General features: G+C 34.2%; 1 protein-coding gene across 2 annotated transcripts; it reads right to left on the bottom strand.

Annotated features, from left to right (window-relative positions):
* Window positions 1-10512: 10512 nt before the first annotated feature.
* On the bottom strand, window positions 10513-19385 carry LOC143225536 (uncharacterized). Of its 2 annotated transcripts, none has more exons than XM_076455165.1 (2): window positions 12646-19385; window positions 10513-12247 (listed from the first exon to the last, which is right to left on the bottom strand). In XM_076455165.1, the coding sequence occupies exons 1-2, from the start codon at window positions 12652-12654 to the stop codon at window positions 11219-11221; spliced, it is 1038 nt and encodes a 345-aa protein (XP_076311280.1). In that variant the 5' UTR covers window positions 12655-19385; the 3' UTR covers window positions 10513-11218. The 2 variants fall into 2 exon arrangements, with proteins under 2 accessions (XP_076311280.1, XP_076311279.1); XM_076455164.1 differs by having other exon boundaries at window positions 15237-15451.
* Between the last annotated feature and the right edge of the window lie 1110 nt (window positions 19386-20495).

The following is a 20495-nucleotide window of genomic DNA, read 5'->3' as shown; positions in this document are numbered from 1 at the left end:
TTCACTGCTGAACATCCAAAGTCGACAAAGGCGAAGTCCACGCTCACTAGTTGAAGTTTAACTTCACTCAACGTCAATAACGAGTATGCCCCCCGTGAGCATCAATAACTACTTGGCATCTCCTGCCCATGGAAGCGATGAGATGATGAATCACATCCTGTGGAATGGCTGGCCACTCAGCCTGCAAAGCTGCTGCAAGCTGAGGTAGAGTCTGCGGTTGAGGTTGTCGCCCGTCGCAGAAGTCGGTCCAACTCGTCCCAAAGATGTTCGATGGGGTTTAAATCTGGTGATCTGGAGGGCCAGGGAAGAACGTTGATGTTGTGGTGTCTCAAGAAGACAGTGGTGAGTCGGGCTATGTGAGGACGGGCGTTGTCATGTTGAAAAACGTCGCTGACGTCCACCATGATGGGTTGCAGATGGGGCCTAAGAATCTCGTCGACGGTTGCGTACGGTCTGATCGGAAATCCTACGCAGCCCTGGTATGGTTGAGGCAGTAGACGTCGCAGTGGTGGTCCTATCTCGAAGGTGACGTAACCGGATGTTGCGATCTTGTGCGGGCGTGGTCACACGAGGTCTGCCAGATCGTGGACGGTCACGAGTTGATCCATGTTGTTGGTGACGATTCCATAACCTTGTGATGGTGCTTGGGTGGACATTCACAGCTCTGGCAACATCTGATCGAGATTCGCCTGCTTCCAAGCGACCAATGGCGTTGTTGCGTTGTGCTTCAGTCAGTCTTGGCGTAACTGTATTGCGTGTTGGTGGCTTAACACTGAGCTATGGAAACCGAGAACCCGTCACTTTTATAGGGATTTTGCACATGTTGCACTTGCAGATCTTTTAAACAAATTTATTGGACACGCATGGGTTTTGGCGAAAAATCCGATGTTTTCCTCCGTTTTCAATGTGCACAACTTTTATTGTCATTTTGGTCTGACAATCAGTGCCTTAACACGTGTAATATCACATACTCTGAGCTTATAACGTTATTACATATATTTCTCTTTAAAATAACAAAAATATCCCTTTTGCGTTTCTTTTTTTGAAGAGTGTGTCTATATATATAGACACACACACGTAAATGTAAACTTATTACATTGCATACAATAAATATATGAATGTTAGCTCTACCAGTACCAGCAAAACATTTTTAGGCAATACTGGATACAGGAAAAGGAAAAGAAACTAGCTTATAAATATTAAATACAGTATTGCAATCCTGTGTTTACAATATTTTCTATGCTGCGAACTACAGAACATTAGGGTATGTTGTACACTTACGTATATGTGCAGTAGTCCTAATAAGTAGACAAAATAGACTGATTCAGAGAAGAAAAAAATTTCAAGCAAGTGGTCTTGATGGGAACGTGAAAGAAATTAACACTGAACACAGATGAAATGATCAATTAGCATGAACGTAAAGAACTTCAAGTGAAGCAGAAAAGATAAGAACAGTAACAGAAATGCGACACTGAAACGTTGCGTAAAAACGCGAAATTCAAATTTTCCAAGATACTCGTATGAAACTGAGCCTTTAATTTACGAGAATGCACGTGAACTTCCAGTAGTCTGCATACGAGAGATTTTTCTTGTGTACTGAAAAAACCTTTTATTTCTGAAAAAAAAATGTATTCATTGCCATTGCTATTGAAATTCGCTACAACAGTTTTATGAACTTTTTTAGCAGCAAATCCCTGAGTCAACGGAGCTGATCCTGTAATTATTGGTAGCAAAGTAGGGTCTACATGGCATCCGGAAAATTGAAATAAAGTACAGAGATGTGTAGGGCTTATCTGAGGAGTATTTTGGTGTGGCTTTTTCTATTGATATATTGGTTGTAACGTTGTTTTTTTTTATCTCCCCACAGTTAACCACTCTGCATATGGTTGTCCACACCTTCCAACGATTCTGTGAATATGTTCAGTCTTTAGGTAGACATGTTTTTTTCTTTGGCCATTTCAAGTTTTTATTAGCATTTGGTCACCATTGTGTTGCTAATAGGTTTACCATATGATGCCACCGATATCATTTTAGAGTAATACAAAGACAGATGAACATGGCGCCATCTGTGAACTTCCTTGTTTGCCGTTTAGTTAAGTAATTTCGTAAATACCGATGTTATAGTGCTAAGCACAGCTCTACTATTGGTTTAAATAACGCCGAGCAATACATTACATGACAAGCAAATCGCTTCTGTAGTCCACAAAATCGATATATTCGACGTCGGCTTTCTTTTCTTCTCTGCTGTAGTAGTTATTATCAAAAAGAGTGCTACATCCTGCAACAACAATCAAACATGAGTTTGAGTTTGCCATATATATATATATATTAGATAAACTTCAGATTCTATCGGACTTTTTTGAAGAGCTGAAAGACTTATTTCAGTGTCAAACACCCAGTATTGTATATAACACAACATATTATATCTATTTTAATAGTAAAATCGCGAATTTACTGGGCAAGATATTGTGAAATTAGGACGTCATTTTTTCCTAATACCTTTACACAGAATATAAAATAAGATCACTTTGACTAAAATATTCTCATCTGGTGTTATGAACTGGTTTGCTTTGAATTTCGCGCAAAGCTACACGAGAGCTATCTGCGTTAGCCATCCTATTTAGCAGTGTAAGAGTAAACGGAAGGCAGATAGCCATCACTACCAATCGCCAACACTTGGGCTACTCTTTTACCAACAAATAGTTGGATTGATCGCCACTTTATAACGCCCCCACAGCTGAAAGGGCGAGCACATTTGGTGTAACGGGAATTCAAACCCGCGACCCTCGGATTACGAGTCGAGTGACTTAACCACCTGGCCATGCCGGGCTGGCGTTATCAACTGGCACAGAATTTACTTTTCGTAGTCTACAATGTATATCACATAATAATCTATCACTTAGAATTGCTCTTAATAATGGTAATGTAAAGATAACCTCTGTTCATTGTGGGCTGATTACTGCTTAACTTTGCTATGTATTCTTGTTAATGAGGTGTAGTTAGAGGTTATGTAATTATTACTGTTCAACTTAGCTAAGTATTTCTGTTAATATAGTATAGTTTGAGATTATGTAATCATTACTGCTCAACTTAGCTGAGTATTCCTGTTAATCTGATGTAACTAGAGATTGTGGTCAGATTACTACTCAATTAGCCGACAGTAAGCACTCTCTTTGTGTATGTATAAATCCTAGATAGTATTCAGTCAAATTACTCTGCATGCGCTTTTCTCACAATTCGGTTTGCAGAGATCATGAGATAGCCTTAACAAATTAAACTAATTCATGACCGAAGCCAAGGTGGAAATAGTTTGTTTTCATTACGCCATACCTTATCACGTTTTAATTGCAAAATCTACAATTTTACTATTATAATTAATGGTGATGTGTCAAATTAAGGATTAATACGCAGTCACTTCCAATTAAATATACATATATGATAAATATAACTTAACTCGTTAAACCATAGACCTGCTATAAATACAATCTTTATAAGAGTTCACACAGAATATGTGAAAAACGTGTTTGTTTCTTTGGTTTGAATTTTGCGCAAATCTCGAGGACTATCTACAATGGCCGTTCCTAATTTAGCAGTGTAAGACTAGAGGAAAGGCAGCTAGTCATCACCACCCACCACCAACTCTTGGGCTACTCTTTTATCAACGAATTACGAGCGCCCTGACCACCTTACCAAGCTTATGTCAAAAGCATCCTATAATCTTAATCATTACGGTAAAACCTAATATTTAGGTGGTAGTGTACTAACACGGGTAAGCACTCTATCAAACAAGGTGGTTAGGACGCGAGTTCGAATCCTCGTCTCATTAAATATGTTCGCCCTTTCAGCTATGGGAACGTTATAATGTACAATCAATCTCATTATTCTTAGGTAAAAGAGTAACCCAAGAATTGGCGGTGCGATAATGACGACTTGCTGCCTTCCCTCTAGTCTTTCACTGATAAATTAGGGACGACAAGCGCAGACAGTCCTCGTGTAGCTTTAAGCGAAAATTTAAAACAAACAAACAAACCCTCTAACTGATTTTCGAGAACGTTCAGACATCCAAGTTGTCATCTTAAATTGTTCATAGTGTCAGAAAAATTATGTTTGACCAGTTTGGTATAGCTTAACCTACGGACAGATATCCATTTGAAATGCAAGAAGTGGAACATGATCACTATATTAATCATCAGTCAATTTCTCAATTCTTTAAGTGTCATTCAATATGAAATATTATATACGCTTAAACAACCAAAGAGAAAAAAAAATCGACATTTGCCATCTTTATTTATAATCTCTATTCACATTGTATATTTCAGATGTTTTGAAAAAAATAAGATTACTAGATGGCAGCACAATATAACAAGCTGAAGATGTGTAGCACATAATAGGTGCCGAAAAGGACATGGCGAAGGATATTGCAATGAGGTCAATCCCTACGAATCCTCGTTCAGCGAGTTATCGACAATAAGCAGGTGTCAGGTTTACATATTTATGGAACATTGAATTCTCTGTAGAGCTGTTATCTTTAAATCCATATTTTGGATTCTAAATAGCTCTGTGAGGGTTTGTATACCTCGGGTTCCTCCATTAATCTCTGCGTCCCTCATGGTCTCATTTTAGAAACAATTTTATGTAAATCCTGCTTTCTCTACTGATCCATCTGGCACAACAATCGACAGTGAAAACCAGCTGTTACTATAGCATAAAGCAGACTGAGTGGATGTACGAATTAAACTGTGACAATCGCTACCAGGAGCACAAACGCGTGCACACTTCCTAATTCGAGGTATTTCCAAACCATTATGTTATACGTTAAATTATAAGACATGGCTAAAATTGCTGCAATATTCATGTTCCTCGGGTATTCACATGCATGTAAAGAGAAATACGGAGAGAACGTGTTGCTGATCTTTATTTTTTCCAAAATCGATCCACGCAGCAAAACATTAATGTTTTATTTTTCTAAACATTTCTTTCATGAAACGTCAGCAGTTTAATAAAATAATTTTATGATTTTATGCAAAAGTCGAAACAAAAATATATAATATAGATAAAAAGTCAGACATCATTTAAAGGCATAAAATCTTAACAGCCTTTTGATATCATACGTATTTAATTAGTTAACAGTTTGTCATTTATTTTGGTTAACTAGCGGTTTTTTTTAAGTACGTAAAATATTACTCTGGCATTTATTTATTTGAATAATTGTGATACTGTGATTCAAGTTTTGTTACATCTCACCGAACTACAGTCATTTCTAATATCTGATCATTGACCCAAAAATGCCAGTAAGGTGATACTGAACAAATAATGCGACGTAATTCCTGGCACCATAATTGTCCAGAAATTTAGTCTAAGAACATCTGGAGGAGTTACGTGCTTTAACGACTCGTACAATTATGTAGTAGTGTGTTGAATGTCTGTTAGTCAGTGTACATTACAATAACGTCACAGTACAATTAGTTGGAATTATTTTCTTTTTCTGAAATACTCACAAGAGGCAGGTTTGGTGAATGGGGCACTAGACTGGCAATCTGCATGTCGCGTGACAGAATCTCGTTACCGAACATTCTCTTCCTTTCAGACGTGAGGGCATCATAAAGTACTGTAATTCCACTTATCACTAGTAAAACTTAGCTATTTAGTGTTGACTAGCTACTTTTCCTCTAATCTATAATTTCAAACTTTGGAACGGGTAACGAATAGCTTTGCACGAAATTCAACAAAACAAACACAAGATATTATAATTGTAAAATATGCTTTAAATAACAGAAGTTTTTGTTTCCAGTTACAAAACGTTAAAGGAGGCTATATATTGCCTCATTAAAATGTATTTGAACTATCTTTTGGTCATTTTTAAAGTTATTAAATTTTCAACATCTTCCTAGGAGTAACGTGGCGAATTTATTTCAGTACACATTCTCGCAGTTACGACTCTTGTTACTGACAAAAAGCTACTTTCGACTTATTAAGATCTTTGTAGGTTATAAATATTACCTAACATAAAAAAAAAGCTGTAAATTCTTATTCCTTATCTAAAATTTCGAATTAACTCTTTAGATAAAAATTACGTTTGGAACAGTATTTACTGCATTTATAGTTGTTTCGAAAATGGTTATTTAAAAGAGCAAATAAACCCGTTAGTGCCCTAAAATTATAGGACCGTTCAACTGTATTCCCAGGGCTTAACGTCTAATACATATCTACGAGTCAGGGCTTCGGAACCTGCTTGATTATTAATTTAAAAACGAAAGCATTATTATGAATTATAAGGATGCCTCGATTGTAATTCCCCCCCCAGTGACACAGCAGGTATTTATGCGGACGTACAACACTAGAAACCAGGTTTCGATACCCGTAGTGGGCAAAGCACAGATAGCCCATTGTGTAGCTTTGTGCTTAACTCCAAAACAAACAAATCGGCTGTGTTGTTAATTGATTCGTGGCTTTATCTTCTAGTCCCTTTCCAAATAACGTTTAAAATTATACCTTTCATAATTCGACAACCCTCCCAACAGGGGTTCAATACCCTTTAACCTAGAAACTAAACAATTATTAGTCCATGGAATTTTTTTCAAAATGTTCTACATTATATATACACTAAAAATTGAGAGAAACTTAATTTTAACAAAATATTAAAAAGCAGTATATAAACTAACTTAATCCTATAGCAGATCTACGTAATAAATTCAATTTACATATTTCTTCATGTGAATTTCTTTCGACATAACTGCTCAATTGTCAGTTGTTTCGTCGCTAGTTTAAGTTGATTGTTTTGGAATTAAGTACAAAGCTACACAATGGGCTATGCTGAATTAAGATTTCTACAAGTGTGAGTCTGCAAATATACCACTGTGGGGCCACAAGTTTAAGTACATTAAAAAACGTTGTAGACTACAGTATTTTATTACGTAATTAATAAAAGTTAAATGTGCCTATCTGCATTAAAATGAAATACAGTATATTTCTAATTTTTTAAAATAACTTGAAATATGGTCGTACTATATTATCCTGTAATTAATCTTTTTCGTTGTTTTGCTTGACATATCAATAGCCATCAATAGTTAAGCAGTGTAAAACTAGATGGAAGGCAGTCATCATCACCCACCACCAACTCTTGAGCTACTCTTTTATCAACGTATAGTGGGATTGACCCCAATATTATAACGCACTCACAGCTGAAAATGTTTGGTGTGATGGGGATTCGAACCTACGACCCTCAGATCATGCGTCAAGCGCCCTAATCACCTGACCATGACGGGCTTAAAGTTCACGTTAACTGTTAATAACTTCTAGTCAAACGTAAACTATACAGATAAGAACTGCAAAGCATATTATAGGTCAAAGGTTCAGCCAGCTCAATTGTAGATTAATACATATATTAAGTTAAAAATAAACTCATTATTTGTGTAAAAGTTAATATTAAGATTACATTTAAGGTTACTTTAAACATATAGCAGATAATGTTAACAAAAATAAAAAAACATTTAGTATGCCATAGCATACAAGATGTTCAAAATGTTTCCATTCCTGACAAGTAAACTTTGTTTTCTATTTAGACCCATTAGTATGTTCTTTTATCATGTTCAGTTTTATTACTGAAATTGTCTATATCTAAATTCAATTACACTCTAGTTATAAAGATTAAAGAGAGAAAATCAATCCACTTCCTCCTAAGACGCCCTCTATTGACAAGTTACGTTATAAACAACTAATTGTTCATATTGAACAGTATAGAGATCAGTATTTTTAAGTATTAATCATACGATAAACAGCTTGCCAGAAGCAACGCCGCCACGAGATTCTTTTAACCGAATATTGGATTGACTATCACTTTTAAATGTTGCAAAATGAACTGTTTAAATGCCACCAGAACACAGTAATCAACATTTCTAGGTGCTAAAATCCACTTCCAAAACAATTATAAATATCCACTTATTAATCTCTGTCTTCAAAAAAGAAACGGCTAACATCACTTATTTATTATAACGATGATATTAAACACAAGAGATCATATAATTTAATTCTTACTTTCAAATCATGATCAATATTGCTCTATTGATTGGCATTATCATTATAGTGCAGGTCTAAATCTAATAAAAACCATCTTGCGCATGAAAAAAACAGGTTGATAGGGCGATTTAAAGGAATGAAACTCAAACTGGTGACCAAACTGGCAAATACACTAAGAACTTTACAGTAAATACTGGCAAATACACTAAGAACTTTACAGTAAATACTAGCAAATACACTAAGAACTTTACAGCAAATACTGGCAAATACACTAAGAACTTTACAGCAAATACTGGCAAATACACTAAGAACTTTACAGCAAATACTAGCAAATACACTAAGAACTTTACAGTAAATACTGGCAAATACACTAAGAACTTTACAGTAAATACTGGCAAATACACTAAGAACTTTACAGCAAATACTGGCAAATACACTAAGAACTTTACAGCAAATACTGGCAAATACACTAAGAACTTTACAGCAAATACACTAAGAACTTTACAGCAAATACTAGCAAATACACTAAGAACTTTAGAGTAAATACTGGCAAATACACAAAGAACTTTACAGTAAATACTGGCAAATACACAAAGAACTTTACAGTAAATACTGGCAAGTATACTAAGAACTTTACAGCAAATACTAGCAAATACACTAAGAACTTTACAGTAAATACTAGCAACTACACTAAGAACTTTACAGTAAATACTAGTAAATACACTAAGAACTTTACAGTAAATACTAGTAAATACACTAAGAACTTCACAGTAAATACTGGCAAATACACTAAGAACTTTACAGCAAATACTGGCAAATACACTAAGAACTTTACAGCAAATACACTAAGAACTTTACAGTAAATACTGGCAAATACACTAAGAACTTTACAGCAAATATTCATTCATGTGTTAGCAAGGCCGCGTTTTTTTTTTTTGGTTTTTCTTGTTCAATTTTATGTTACACGCTCAATCCTTTTTCGGTTGTGCCTTTTTTCACCCCAAAGGTATTCTCGATCATATATCATGATATTTTATCAATATATACCAACAAAGCACAGCAAGAAAAGAAGTTACATTCAAAAGCAACCAACATTAGATTCAAAATCGCAATAGACTTGTACTTTACAGAACTTTTAAAATATATGCTGGTAATTTTTCCTTTCTAGCAGTGTTAATAAGTTACTTTATAATAACGTTGTAGGTTTTAAGGAAATATAAGTTGACAAAATTTGAAAAAAAGTCTATAAAAGTATGTTTTACAATCAAGTATATTTTCCGTATTTTCATTGGAGGAAGGGGAGAGATAGGAAGAACATGAATCACAATCAGAGGTGATATATATTTCTGGTATTTCTTATTCGATTGCGTTGAAATTCTATATATGAAGTAAGGGTCCAGTAGAGCACAACCACAGTCCAGGTTACAGAAGGTGAAAGATCGCCAAACTATCTTAATAACACAGTGTGTCCTGTAGGTTGTTTCAGCCGCACGACACATTACCGTGTGTATTGATACAAGGGAAGTAATAGTGATAATATTTACATATTATTTACTCAACGGAGCCAATTAAATAGGGTCTCTATAGTATGAGCCCTCAAGAGAAATGAAAATAGGAGAGCCGCCATTCTCGAATTTTATGGCTAATGCTCCTCGCTGAATGACATAACCGGCCGTTTCTGATCTGAGATGGCACGTCGTACAGTAAGATCTTACTATAATTTAGCTCGAGTCCTCACAATACAAGATTACTTGTGTTGATGATTTTTTTTTTTTTTGTAATTATACGCCAATAAATACTTATATGTTTAGTACTTGAATTTGGATTTTATTATTTAATGTTGTTGTTGGTTTTCGCTTTTCTTTTTCACTCAGATTTGTTTTAATGATTTCCTTCCATACATATCCAGTTTAAAATTGTCTGAAAAAAATCTGTAGTCTGTTGAGAAATAATTTTTCCCTGACGTTATTATTAATATATTTCGTTTGTTTTGTTTGTTTGTTTGGGAATTTCGCACAAAGCTACTCGAGGGCTATCTGTGCTAGCCGTCCCTAATTTAGCAGTGTAAGACTAGAGGGAAGGCAGCTAGTCATCACCACCCACCGCCAACTCTTGGGCTACTCTTTCACCAACGAATAGTGGGATTGACCGTCACGCGGGCGCGAACCCGCGACCCTCGGATTACGAGTCGCACGCCTTACGCGCTTGGCCATGCCAGGCCAACATATTTCGTATTAGCTAATGTTTACGTTTTTTTATACAAATATAACTATAAAACGAGTGCGTAAGATTTCATTTAAAAATGTGAAAATATTTTTTAAAAATAAAACTTACTACTAGGTACAACGTTTTTATATTCGTAGAAAAATTATCTTATATAAAAAAAAATGCTTTTTCGGATGTTTTTTTCATGTATCAACAGATGGCAGTAACAAAATATTTAACTACGTGCTATTCTACTCAGTTAAATGAAATCTTAGAAAATGTACACTATAATAGCAAGTCCTTAATAGCTTTAATTTAAAATATTCTACAAATAAAACAGAATATCGTTTTGATTCATATGATACAAGTAATTTCCCTATCACTGTCAGAATCAAGACATTTTTTGTAGCTTGCTGTGCTCTCTAAAACCATTTTCTTCATATTTCAGAATATAAAATATTTTTAAATTATAGCCTTAACTTTATAACAATTAATATTTATACTATTCAGGATGAGCTGTAACATTGAAACATCCAAGATTTTTATTCATAATATGCATTAAATGTATTTTAAAAGACAAATGCAGTTATAAATCTTGCATTATTTAAACATTATTATGCAAATATGTAATTCATTCAACTACAAAACAATACCTAAAAAGAACAAATATTAAAATAATCCATCATTCATATATTTTCATTCACTGTAACATGAAGGGATTTACTTAAGTGGCCTTCAACCAGATTTTGTCAATCATTTACACTTGAAAGCATTTCAAAATGATAATTAAAATTGTTACATACAACTTCAAATCAGTGTTGCTTCTAGTAGAGATGAAAAACAGCACATTAATTGATCATATTAGTATAAACCTCACAACTGAATGTTCACGATTCAAGTTAAGGCTCCATTAGTTAATAATACTATTGATTATTCATCACTATAATGCATGGGACAAAGTTAGAACTGATATTAAAGATAATATTGTTAATGTACTTTACAGATATAGCTCCTGGGTATCAAGTGAGAACTGTGTATTAAATGACAGTTGTATGGGGACAAAGGGAATTGGTTCTAACTGACTGGATTCAAGAAGAGAAAACTGAGTATCAATTACTGATTTAGGTTTAGCAACTGATTTTTCAATCTGGCTGGAGTCAAAACACTTACTTTGTGTAACACCCAGCGATAATTGGTTTGGACCAAATTTTCCAGTCTTACCACATTCATGAGGGAACTGCCCTGGTGATACTGTATTAGGAACTGATCCCACAATTTGGATAGAGTCAGGAAAGTTACCTCGTGTGCCACTTAATACTGTTTTCGGAATAAATTCTCCAATATGACTAGGTACAAAAGAGGACTGTATATTAAATGTTGATATTGCTTTATGAAATGATCCTTCAACCTGGCTGGAATTATGAAAGTTACACTGCATATCACTTGACGATACAGTTTTTGGAATAAATTCTCCAATATGACTGGATTCCAGAGAGAGCTGTGTATCAAGTGATGACACTGGTATGGGAACAAAAGGGACTAAATCTTCCTTCTGGCTGTTTAAATCAAGACAATCATTACTGTCCAATGTAAATATCTCAGGATAATGTTGAAAGTTATAAGCACCTTCACCAAGTTTTCTACATCTGATTACATGTTCAAGATGTTTATGAGTAGTAGTAAAGTATCTACTACTATCAGAATCTTTAGGAGCACTGTGAAATTGGGGTTTGGTACTTGGATGAACAGTATTTTTTTGGGGAGAAATTGCTTCTGTTCTTTCACATACTTCTGATTGAGGTAAGACTTTCTTTGAACTTTTCTGATAAGTTTTGCAGTTCCCTTGAAGTTTTAAAAATTTTCCATTTGCAGAATGCACCTGATGACAATTAGTTCTGTCCTTACCTTCCTTGCCCATGTCAAAAAAAGAGTGAATAGTTTTTTGTTTACCATTCAATAGCATGAGTGGTTTTCTTCTGACTAATGTCTTGCATTTTATCTTTTTGGGGGATTTGTGTGTTTTAACCTAAATACACAAAAAACAAACAAACAAAAAAAGTATATTACCATCCCAAAATTAATGGTGCCAACATCTGCTTTATTATCAAGAATCATTACAATGTATTAGCTGTTTCTATCATTACCTGTTAATTTTTCAAATTTGCCATACTTCATGCATTCTACTAGTAATTTCTTTTACATCAAAAATAAAGATCAGATTAGCAATACTTGAATTACCAAGAATTTTCTAGTGTTAAATGTTCAAGGTTAAATAATAAATTTTGTCAGAACCAGAAGTTTTACCATCAAAAAATTTTCTTTGTCAAAATAAATCAAATTCATGCAAGAATCTCCTCCACCTTAGAAATACTTTTTTCTTCCTCGTTAGTAAAAGACTTAAGAAAAATCATAAGGGTTACGTACCTGTTTCATGTCAAGTGAGGAGTCTGTAAATATTTCAGGAAAATGAAGGATGACTGCATATCTTTTTTTTTAAATCAAATTATAAGATTCAAAAATCTATCATACATATGCTTAAATGCATACAATAAAAAACCAAGATTCCAAAAACTCTGAAAATTCAGTATTCTCATCATGCCTTATTTAGAACTAAAGTTACACTACACAAGAATTTTTTTGAAAAGTTTTGCTTCCTGAAAAGTTTTTGCTGATTGTGACAGGTGCCTGGTGGGTATGCACAAATATAGTTTTGGTTTTGCTTCATCACTTAGGAACTCTGAGAAATAGACAGTTAACTGTTTGCCGACAATAATGTATTTAATTGTGTTTATGTTTCTAATACACTATTAAGTTCAACATAATTAAAAGTGTTTTGCTCCTGATTTTCGTTTGTATTCAATGTCCAGTGCATCACGTTGCAGTGTCCGACAGTAGTCAACAAGCATTGATGGATTCCAGTTGCCCTGATATCATTTTTCCATTGTAGCAGTGTCCTGGTGAATCTTTTCACCGTGTTCGTCGATGACAGCACCAAGATTTACGGGGAAGAAGGCCAAGTGCTTTGAGAAGTTTGTCTACCAGCTGAATGTAATGTGGGGCTTTGTAACTGCCAAGAAAATTGACAACAACATCTTTGAAGGCTTTCCAGGCAATCTCTTCCAGCCCAACTAACAGATCTTCGAACTGCTTGTCACTCATAACATGTCTGATATGAGGGCCAACAAAAATGCCCTCCTTGATCTTGGCCTTAAGTTATTCTTGGGAATATCTGTCTTAAATAACAAAAATCCATGCCTTCTTTGTTCATTGCTTTCACGAAATTCTTCATAAGTCCCAATTTTATGTGAAGAGGAAACAAAAAAAAATCTTTGCCGAGCCAACAAGTGGTTCATGCGGCAGATTTTTCTGTCCTGGAACTAACTTTTTACAGATTAGCCAGCTCTGTCTAGAATAATGTGACACTTTGGCACAACTGTCCCATTCACAGAGAAAACAACAGTACTTTGTATAGCCAAGCTGCAGTCTCAGTAACAGAGCAACAACTTTTAGATCTCCACAGATATTCCAGTTGTACTTGCTGTACTGGATGTGCTTCAGCAACATTTCCATGCTCTCATAGGTTTCTTTCAAGTGTGCTGCATAGCCAACAGGTATTGAAGGATGAACATTGTCATTGTGTAACAGAACAACTTTGAGGCTTAACATTGATGAATCAATAAAGAGATGCCACTCTTGCGGGTCATGGTCACAACCCAAAGCAGAGAACAATCCTTCGACGTCAACACAGATAATTATCAATACATTATAAAGAGATGGGCTACAAGGATAATAGGTTGGTCCTTTAATTTAAAAACAAATATAAAAACTTATTAGCATTAAGACAATTAATAGGCAGAACATGGTCTAAGAAAGACAGTCAGTATCAATACCTTTTGAATGGACCTTCAAATCAAATGCAATTTATTTTTAAACCACATAAAAATTAAAAAATTTAGGACAACACAAAAAGTATTGAGTACTATGAAATGTTTAATAAATGTACATTCTACAGCACACAAAATTAAACTGATGAATTTTCATTAAGCCATACATTGAGTTTTGAGAATCAGAGGTTTGTGGAAAATTATATAATTTATTAGAAAGCTTGACAGACTTAACTGAAATATGAAAGTTTTTCATTTACATTTCTATGTAGAAAGTAAATTGGTGTCTAATTTAATAAATCAATCTTAATCATTTAAATGATTGCATAACTACAACATTAGTCTTATCCAATTTAATAAAATTCTTTTTTATTTTTTAAACATCTGATAAGAGTAAAATGATCAGTTTCAGTTCAAAATCCTTTTGACACTCAAATCATTTTTTAATCTTAAAACACAGCATGCAACTCCAAAACCTCAAATAAGCCAATTCATGCTCAGCAAAGATATTTAGTTACTAGCATTGTAAAAATCATGCCTTTTCATATCATTATTAACTTAATTTAACATTACTAATGTAACTGGTCATGAATGTCTAAAGAAAGAAAACCTGAGATAAAAGTTATGGATTTTCACCCTCAACTTTTGGATTAAAGTTCAAATAGCACACTACTATATATTAATCATTACTACTTGTAATATAGAGGGCAGAACAGTAGCCAATACACATAAGTAATTATTTAACCAATTTTTAACTCTTAGAAATAATAATAAACATACTGAAAAAAATTGGTTACAACTTCTATTCTTAATTATGACAATTGACGTTCTGAAGTAAGTTACTGTTATTAATACTATTAGTATTATATATTTAAATAAATAAGGCTTGTAATAACTAGTATAAAATATGATGCTGCTGTTACAACTAGCAGTAGTAATATCATTGAACTAGTGTCCCTACAGTATACACTAAAACTACATCACATTAAGAAAAATAAATAATCAACGTTTTGTCCGACAACATTCATTTAGTGTTAGTAGTAGTAACAATACTGCCAATTTCGTAATTCACTTTTTAGATGTAACTTTTTCTGTAAAATGTTCGTGATTTTTACGCTAGGCCTAACTTGCCTTTTTCTTCCCCACAGTTGTCAACCATCCTACATTTTCGTCCTTAGAACCATTATCTCTTTCAAATGATCTTTCTCTTTTAATTTTTGTATCCATTTTATATTAAATAACTTTTATTACCAGAAACACGTTCTCTAGTTTGTACGAAAAATAAAATATATTAAATTTAGACAAACGTTCATGACAACATGAATACAATTTAAAACTTCCGCGCTTAAAATATTACTAATACAGTCGCTAGGTGATAAAATATATCTGTATCAAGAAATTTAATGTTTTCAAATAAGATTTCAATAATGTAAGAAAAATAGTAATTTAACACACTAACGCTTTAATAGACTCATTTTCTTAATCCAAAAAATTTCACACTCATTTGTTGTCTAATATTATAACAATAGTCAAACTGTATTTTTCTGAAAATTTCGAATTTTTTAAATTTCCACTACTAAGATAGCTACATGAATTTCTTTATTTAAGAAATGCCTGTGTCATTTAAGTTAGTGTTCTAATCGTGTTACTAAAATGAAACAAAACTGTACTACAGAGGATATGCAGTTACGTAGACCAGGCATGGCCAGGTGGTTAAGGCACTCGACTCGTAATCTGAGGGTCGCGTGTTCGAATCCCTGTCATACCAAACATGCTCGCCCTTTCAGCTGTGGGAGCGTTATAATGTGACGGTAATTCCCACTATTCATTGGTAAAAGAGTAGCCCAAGAGTTGGCGGTGAGTGGTCTTCCCTCTAGCCTTACACTGCTAAATTAGGGACGGCTAGCGCAAATAGCCTTCGTGTAGCTTTGCGCGAAATTCAAACCAATCCAATGCAGTCACGTGATTGAAAACTGGCGTAGTTTTATCGTCTGCTATGTTGGATGTAAATATTATGGCTTCCCTCGCTCTAACGTTACATTCTGCACAAGGAAACAACAACAAAAGAAAACTTTGCATTTGGCGCATTGGGAGAGCATTTAGAGTAACCGTCTAAACTTCGACACAAGGGAAAATGTCAACAATTTGGAATAGCTATAACGAGCTTCTATTGTAATACCTTGGTTATGACTACTAGTTTAGATGCCATTGATTAGTTATATTGACAAACGTAAACACAATTATGGACAATTATTGATGTGAAATACCCAGATATTTTCAATTACCTAGTTTTCAGTTCTTCACATTACACAGGAAATGAAGAAAGGGCATGCAAACGGTTGAATGCCTATAACTATTTGGTGGAAAGATGGATGCTCAGTGTCAGATTTTGGAGAATGTGTGACGCGTCAAATTATGTAATATACTCGAAGGTAAGCAACTGTTGCAATAGTTGTTAAACTGTACGAAGATGAATTTACATTAATAATCTTTATTTGCTTAGCAGCATTTTATGTGTGCTGACTATTGTTATTATTTTAAATTAAAAGGGGATCGACTTTTCTGAAGCTGTTTGTGAATGTTACTTATATTTCAATATTACTTATGTTTTCTAAATTTACTGGACCTAGAATCTGCATGCAATTGTTTTTTTTTTTTACATAACACATTTATTCTAACGTTAATATTAATACTAGTAGTGCTCCTGTTTAGATTAATATATGTCAGTTATTTGTTTAGAATATGATAGACCTAGGCCTATAGACAACAGTAAACTGACAACTGCATAAACTAATAACGTATGTTTCAATCGAAACACTTAATTTTTTTTCTTGAAAAAAGCACTGCAAAGCATTAGCTAAAGGATTCCTAAGCATAAGGATGCATAAATAAGGGATGCCCACGAAAGCAACTTTTCACGTCTTTGAAGTGAAACATTCTTGATTACTTAATCTCTTATCCAGCTAGAAATAGTTAAAAGTTGCATTTACTCTTGCATTTGTTATAATGAAATACTTTAGACAGTCAAAATAAAACAATGTTTTGGATATTTATAATTATGAATTGATGGTTAGATTGCAAACATATTTTTTCCTTTGAAAAGGGCAAAAATATTATGAATTAAGTTATTCATTCTTAAAATGTACAGAAAATGCATTTATGGACACTAGTAGAGATCATATAATACACTATCAAGTCAGCTTGATAGAATAGGTCGAGAAAGTTCTAAGTCTAACGTCACGAAAGTCTAATCAATTTGTGAAATATATAAAGACTCCATCTAACCTATATAAGAGCCAATGTGTGTCATTTCACGCTTAATTTCTCGAAATAGGAAAGTCGTAAAAGCCAAAATACACTTTTACAGATAGAAGAGCTCGATTACTGTCTGCTCTTTACGATTTTAGTCCCGGGGTGCCGTAAAGAGGAGTGCCGTGAAACCTTATAAGTGTGCTGAGTGTTTGTTTGTTTTGAATTTCGCGCAAAGCTACTCGAGAGCTATCTGCGGTAGCCGTCCCTAATTTAGGGGTGTAAGACTAGAGGGAAGGCAGCTGGTCCTCACCACCCACCACCTCCACCTCTACCTTTTGGGCTACTCTTTAACCAACGAATAGTGGGATTGACCGTCACATTATAACGCCCCATGCCTGAAAGGGCGAGCATGGTTAGTGCGACCGGGATTCGAACCCTCGACCCTCGGATTACGAGTCGAGCGCCTTAACACGCTTGGCCATGCCGGGCCCACTGAACGTTGATATAATAAGCCTAAAGTAAAGACGTATTGTAAGCTCACCTTGCCTAGAGTCAATTGAATAAACTTTATTAGGACAGTAGAACATCGATTCACTTTTAAACTTAAATCATTTATGAATTAAGCTATTTTCTATTATATCATCAACATTTTTAATAAAAACCAAACCTTTTTAATGAACAGATGCTCTAAATTAGGAAATTAACAAACATTTCTTTCCAGTCTTATTATCTATACATTTGATTTTATACTTCAGTATATAGACGAATAACAATACCAGGTTATACTTTTACACAACATGACATAAAAGCCGCAGTTGGAATGTAGTGTTATCAAACCGTACTGGTGTTTTTATATACTAGAAGTTATTAATCTGGCTGATTGTTTTTACCAATAATTATTCTATGAAAATACAACAAATCCGTTTCATGAATGATCTTAATTTTGGTTGACTCAAAAATAATTTACGGACTTTTGACTGCCTTAACTCTACTTTTCTGCTTCTTTGTCGGTGAAACTTGATTTCGCAACATTTATTTATTTTAGTTAGCTATGAAATGTGAGGTTAGGGATATACTTATATGGTTTGAGTGGTAATATTTCCTCCATCATTTTTAATCTGTGGGTAAGATTATAAATGCGAGAATAATTATCCCCTAGTGGCACAGCAGTATGCCTACGGACTCAAACGCTAGAATCCGGTGTTCAATACTCGTGATAGGCACAACACAGATAGCACATTGTGTGGCTTTATGATTAACTACAAACAAAATTATAGTGAGAGAGAAGTAGCAAGTGAATGAGTGTTGAGTTAGTTTTATTTTAACTCATTCAGTGATTACGTTTTTAAATATTTGGATCAATATTAGTCACCGCGTATATTCAGTAACTTGATCAATTACTCAAGAAATTTACTTGTACACTAGTCGTATTGCTTTTTATATACTAGAGCTACAGTTGCAATGTCTTTAATTTTGTAGAAACATTAAGAAAGAAAAACACTAATTTGTTATCAGCTAGATTTTGAATTATTCTTACCAGATAATTTAAAATAACTCACACAACGAAATATCGGTGTTACAATAATGTGATTTAATTAATCTAGAGCTGTTGTGTCCTAATCGGCACTGACTATGACCGACAAACTATGGTTCAAGTGTTATTATGGCAGTGGCTCAACAGTAAGTTTGAGAGCTTATAACATAAAAATACGGTTTTAAATACCCTGTGATGAGCAGATTACAGATAGCCCATTATATAGATTTGTGCTAAACAAAAGCAAACAATTTCTTGAAAACCCTAAAGGGTTGATTAAAGGACATAGTGTTGAATATATAGTATGCCTGATATAAATGTCTTACATCAATTATAATTAATTATATTTAATATGATGTTACCTAATAAAGGCTGAAAGCTCACATTTAAAGAAAAAATAAATAACGTAGATAACATTCTGTGTATGTCTTTAATATTAATTTATTTGTGTTATTAGTTTTAAAAATAATAACGAAGTTAAATAAAGAACAAATATAACAAAAAGTCTGTATATGTGTTAATGTGTATTTTCTTATAGCAAAGCCACCTCAGGCTATCTCCTGAACTTACCGAGGGGAATCAAACCCCTGATTGTAGCGTTGTAAATCCGGAGACATACCGCTGTACTACCGGGAGGCATATTTGTTAATGCTAAGGTTTTAATATTTTGCTAAATAGATTGTTTGTTTGTTTTTTGAAATTTGCACAAAGCTACTCAAGGGCTATCTGTGCTAGCCGTCCCTAATTTACCAGTGTAAGATTAGAGGGAAGGCAGCTAGTTATTATCACTCACCGCCAACTCTTGGGCTACTCTTTTACCAACAAACAGTAGGTTGAAAGGACGAGCATGTTTTGTGCGACCGGGCTTCGACCCCGCGACCCTCAGAATACGAGTCGAACGCCTTAACGCGCTAGGCCATGGCGGGCCCGAAGTTTATTATGAAACGTATCTGTAAACGTAAATAAAGTCACGACCTATAGCATGTATCGAAACTATATCATTTTACTTGTATTTTTTTTACCTGTAAATCATTTTCTACAGACAATAAAGTTTTAGTTACCATTTTGAAAGGAGACCTATTGTGTGAAACAAACGAGCTTTCAACAAATTATTTTAATTATAATAGTCAGTTAAGAATTTTTATGATCCGTATCTTTTGTTTAAGATCATGGACGGAATTCCGATGAAGGTAAACTCTTGAATGTTTTTACCAAAAATGAAAGAGTGAAATTCACTGTCTCTTTCTCGCCACAGAAGCATATAAAATAAAAGCTTTCTCTCTATTTAATATGGGATTGTGAACTTAATGTTAGAACAGATTACGTTCAAATTTGTAAAGAAGAAAAATGTCAGTACCATTTAAATCATTAAAAGTCAGAAAAATGTTATTCACATAACGAATTCGGCAAACTGGAAAATGTATGAAAGTGGAAATAGCAGTTTATTTTATCTCCTTCCTAAATATAGTGGCGGCTCGACATGGCCATGTGGTTATGGCACTTAACTTGTAATCCGAGGATTGCGGGTTCAAATCCCCGTCACACCAAATATGCTCGCCCTTTCAGCTGTAGGGGTGTTATAAAGCGACGGTGAAACCCATTAT

This window comes from Tachypleus tridentatus, chromosome 9, assembly GCF_004210375.1.
Source record: "Tachypleus tridentatus isolate NWPU-2018 chromosome 9, ASM421037v1, whole genome shotgun sequence".
Taxonomy (NCBI): Eukaryota; Metazoa; Arthropoda; class Merostomata; order Xiphosura; family Limulidae; genus Tachypleus; species Tachypleus tridentatus.
This window is presented reverse-complemented; position numbering and strand designations above follow the sequence as displayed.

What these genes read in the sequence shown, in the direction of transcription:
- LOC143225536 (XM_076455164.1), bottom strand. Translation starts at nt 15,332, where the DNA reads ATGGATACAAAAATTAAAAGAGAAAGATCATTTGAAAGAGATAATGGT. An exon ending in CAACTGTGGGGAAGAAAAAG is followed by an intron (nt 12,248 to 15,236) that starts GCAAGTTAGGCC and finishes TTGTGTATTTAG; the next exon opens with GTTAAAACACACAAATCCCC.